At 29.9% G+C, this 4316-nt stretch overlaps 1 protein-coding gene across 1 annotated transcript; it reads left to right on the plus strand.

The window, feature by feature from the left end:
* The first annotated feature begins 663 nt into the window (after nt 1-663).
* LOC139866956 (histone deacetylase HDT1-like) lies at nt 664-3748 on the plus strand. The gene is made up of 8 exons (XM_071855261.1): nt 664-789; nt 916-986; nt 2372-2586; nt 2707-2726; nt 2829-2885; nt 2986-3113; nt 3244-3376; nt 3476-3748. The coding sequence occupies exons 1-8, from the start codon at nt 777-779 to the stop codon at nt 3562-3564; spliced, it is 726 nt and encodes a 241-aa protein (XP_071711362.1). The 5' UTR covers nt 664-776; the 3' UTR covers nt 3565-3748.
* The last annotated feature ends 568 nt before the right edge of the window (nt 3749-4316 follow it).

Below are 4316 nucleotides of genomic sequence, written 5' to 3' on the forward strand. Positions count from 1 at the left end.
ACGATTAGAACGGATCCTTCACAACAGTGAAGTATTTATATCAACGTTCATATAAAAAGCTTTATTATATTCGATTTAATAGATTTAAGTTAAATTAATATTCGATCTTTTGTATTAAAATAAAATCAGATATAAGAATAATGAATCCACAACTGTAAAAGTTTTATTAAATTAAAATAGATTTATATTCAACTTTTTATTTTTTGATAGTGTTTGATTTAATTTATTCTCGATCTATCTTTTAAATTTAAATTAATTATTTTTAGACCATCAGTTTCTATGAAATTAAATCACATATCTCTTTAACGACAATTGTAATTATGCAGATATCATTTAAATAATTGTCTTTAACAAACTTGTGCATTTACCGATCCTTCAACTAGTTCTAATTGTAATTTTAATTTTAATTTTAATTAATATTAATATTAATATTATTCTAGTTCTAGTTCAATTCTAATTCGTATTCGTATATGACATTTCTTTCAAATCATTATCTTAACCCGGCAAGCTAGATTCTGAGAAACGGCTATTGGGCTAAATTTTATTCATTTTCACAAGGCCAATAAAAACGCCAGTTCATAAACATGGCCCAAGTTGAATTCAAAAATCACAAGAATCCCTAAAACCCTGTCATAAACCCTAGGAAACTTAAAAAAAAAAAAACGGCAACTTCACCAATATATTCATCTTGTAAAGCTGTTAATTTACATTCCGCCTTTTAATTTCTTCAGTTCAAACAAAAAATTTTCATTCTCTATCAATCTAATCAAGCAGCAATGGAATTTTGGGGTAATATTTGTCTTCATTCGATCATACGTTGCTTGTTCTTGATACTACTTTAATCCAGTAGTTTCAATTACTTCGCATTATTATTGTTTCAATTTTTTTGTTATTAATCATATAATTTGAATTTAGGTGTTGAGGTTAAAGCTAATGAAAGCCTTAAGGTCACTGTTGATGATTTCAAGCTCCTCCATATTTCTCAGGTATTGTTAATTTTTTATTTTAATTCGTTATTTCAATTTTAATTCGTTGTTTCAATTTGTACCTATTTATAGTTTATTTAAACTAAATATAATAACATATGATTTTTAGTTAGTAGTAGAATACAGTTTATATTGAGTATTATTTAATGTTGAAATCAAAATATATGTAGGCAACAATATAAACCTTACTATGGGTGCGTTTGATAAAACTGAATGATTTAGTGCTGAATGGTTCAGAATCTGAACGGTTCAGAGATTCTGAATAAAGTTTGCTCTGAATGAAAATAAGCTGTTTGATAATCATTTCGAATGAACGATATAAACTTAGTAAAACTACCTTATTAACGTGTTACATTAATAAAAATTTAATATACTTGTTAGTTAAGTGATCAGTATATGATTTCAGGACAATATTACAGAAAATTTAGGCTCTTAATGGTTAAGAGAGTGTTTCTGCTCTGAATGGTTCAGAGGTTAATTCTAAACCATTCAGCACCATATGTCATTCATAGGTTATAAACAAACGCACTGATTGCTGAATGGTTCAGCAATCAGTGCTGAACCATTCCATTAAGAGGTAAACAAACGCACCCTATATGTCCTTCTTATATGAATATAAATTTATTTGGATCTTTAAAAAGTTTATTTTTTTCCAATTAAATTATAAATGAATGCATTTATAATAGTACTTCACAAAATTTTTGAACCTTACTTCAGTGATTATAAATTATAATTGTTAATTAAGCTGCTTCCATTAAACTTATTATGGTACGAAACTAACTGTTGTGTTTACTTTTATTAAGTTTGCAAATTACAAAATTTAATTAATACCGTGTTAGATTTAGATGTGAGATTTGTTATGTGCTTAAAATGTGGAAGAATTGCAATATATCTACAGTGTTTAGCGACGCCCATTGCGGCGTTTGGGTGACTAGTCCGTCTCAACCCTCTCCCCTTGTATAAGTCGGTCAACGGTCAAAAGTCTATTGCGCAAAGGTCGGGTCAACGCCAGTCAAAAGTCAAAAATTCGGTTCAAATCGGTCAAATCGATCAAAGTTGACATAGTCTAGTGCTACCTTTTTTTATTGTATTCACGATAATAGTGATTATAGGTACAAACTAGCATTGGTTTTTTTGGCTTTATATATATAAAAGTCAACGTCAGTCAACGTCCGTCGGGATGCTAGGTACAAACTAGTCAATGGTTTTTTGGCTATATATATATAAAAGTCAACGTCAGTCAATGTCCATCGAGACGTTTTAAGGTCATGACCGACCCCGTCTCGCGGCTTTTTCAACCTTGTATATGTATATTATAGGTTTATTTATGTTTTTTGCTCTTTAAGTACATCTGGAAATATGTTTGACTTTCTGTTTTAATAAAGGTTGCACTTGGGGAGGTAAAGAATGGGAAAAATGTGGAAAACATCCCTGTGAAAGTTAACGTTGGTGATAAGAATTTTGTTGTTGGGATGCTATCGTCTGAACGTGCACCTCAAATTATGTTTGATTTGGTGTTTGAGCAAGATTTGGAGCTTTCTCATGGATGGAAAGAAGGCAGTGTCTATTTTTGTGGATACATTGCTGATAATTCAGTTGAATATCCTTTGTTATTAATTGTTTTAATTATATCTTATATATGGTTTATTAGCTCTTACCTAATGTTTATGTGCTTGTTTGTTGTTCCCTTAACTTATGCTTTTGTTTGTTTTTGTTCCACTGATGATTCTTCTAATATTGGTAAGTCTCATATTGATTAGTATTTTCTTTTAAGGTTGAAAGGGTTGTTGATTTGTTTACTTATCATATACTAATGGTGGTTAAATTTTGGCGATGTTTCAGATTCATCTGATGAAGATTTATCTGATGAGGAAGAAGCCATAAATTTTGCTGCTAATGGTGAATATATTATTAATTTTTCGGTTAATTTATGTTCAAAATTCTGAGTTTTTATTAGTTTTGGGTACTAATTTGACATTGTTTTGTATTGTATCTTTAGGTGCACCTAATGGAAAGCCAATGGCCCCTGCAATGGATAAGGACATTGATTCTGATGAGAACGATTCTGACGAGAACGATTCTGAGGATGATGAATCTGAATCTTCTGAAGAAGAAGAAGAAGTTAAGGTAATATATTAAATTGCATTGTTTAGTAAATAAGTCAATAAGTTGTACTTGTATGTGTTAAATCTTTTATGATACAATTGATTTTATTTGATTAAGACTTTTATTTGATTTAATGTGTTTTTGTTTCCAGGTTTTGCCTGTGAAAAGAACTGCTGAAGCTGCTGCCAAGACACAAGTATCTGCTAAGAAAGGGAAACCAAACACTCCACAAAATGGGAAACCTAAAAGTCAAAATGCTAAATCCAATACTCCACAAAAAACAGGTCTGGTGTAAAACTTTTTTTTTTTTTTTTTTTTTTGTTTGATGAAATGAATGAATGAATTGAATGTTGCTGATATGATTGAATTATTGTTAATTGCAGATGGGAAGAAAGGTGGTCATGTAGATACCCCTCATCCTAACTCAAAACCAAACTTCAAGAAGGGCAAAAAGGGCGGCAACCGATCGTAGAGTACATTGCCAAATATCATCGTCTTGGGATTTTAATGTTTTACTTGGATACAGATTTTGTTTTGAAATTGTTTGCTATCTTTTCAGTATTCTATTTTTTGGTCTACTATATTATATAGGTTACTTGTTTTTGGTATGACTGTTTGACCTATACATTGTTTTAAGGGAAAGTTTTGTTGCTTTGTAATGGTTACCAGAGTTCTATTCAATTAATTATTATGCTCAATGATATTTGGAGTGTCTATGTTTAATCGTTGTACCTCTATATTTTTATGACAAATGTTTGTATGATCCCTTAGTGGTAATTAATTTTGTAGCGTTAATTAAGGTTGTATTCAAATAATACCGGACATAATTTTGTAGGTGTCTTATAGGCCTTTTTACTGGATAGATAAACTTCATCCTCTTATCGAACCTCTTTCACATATTAAGACCAAATTATGTAAATTGGTTGGAAGTGGTTTTGCTATAGTATTAGAACAAATTGTTTGCACTTATAACTTATTAATAGCATTAGCATTTTATGTTGATGGTATGCAAATGGTTTAGCAGTTTGACTTTTAGCATGTTTGCACTATTTAAATTTGGTGACTATAATTAGTATGCAAATTGTTTTAATAGCAGTTTACACATTGGTTTGTAGCAGTAGTACCAATTGTCCAAATGGTTTGTACAATTTGACATATTATAACTTTTATTTTACTTTCTTTGACTTTTAACCAAATTATTGTTAAATCACATAGACTATTTAC

The sequence above is a fragment of the Rutidosis leptorrhynchoides genome, chromosome 1 (genome assembly GCF_046630445.1).
Source record: "Rutidosis leptorrhynchoides isolate AG116_Rl617_1_P2 chromosome 1, CSIRO_AGI_Rlap_v1, whole genome shotgun sequence".
NCBI classification, from domain to species: domain Eukaryota; kingdom Viridiplantae; phylum Streptophyta; class Magnoliopsida; order Asterales; family Asteraceae; genus Rutidosis; species Rutidosis leptorrhynchoides.

Bases quoted from the DNA above. Each gene is read 5' to 3' on its own strand.
- LOC139866956 (XM_071855261.1), top strand. The intron at 2,886-2,985 runs GTGAATATATTA...TTGTATCTTTAG, and splicing joins CATAAATTTTGCTGCTAATG to GTGCACCTAATGGAAAGCCA. The intron at 3,377-3,475 runs GTCTGGTGTAAA...TGTTAATTGCAG, and splicing joins CAATACTCCACAAAAAACAG to ATGGGAAGAAAGGTGGTCAT.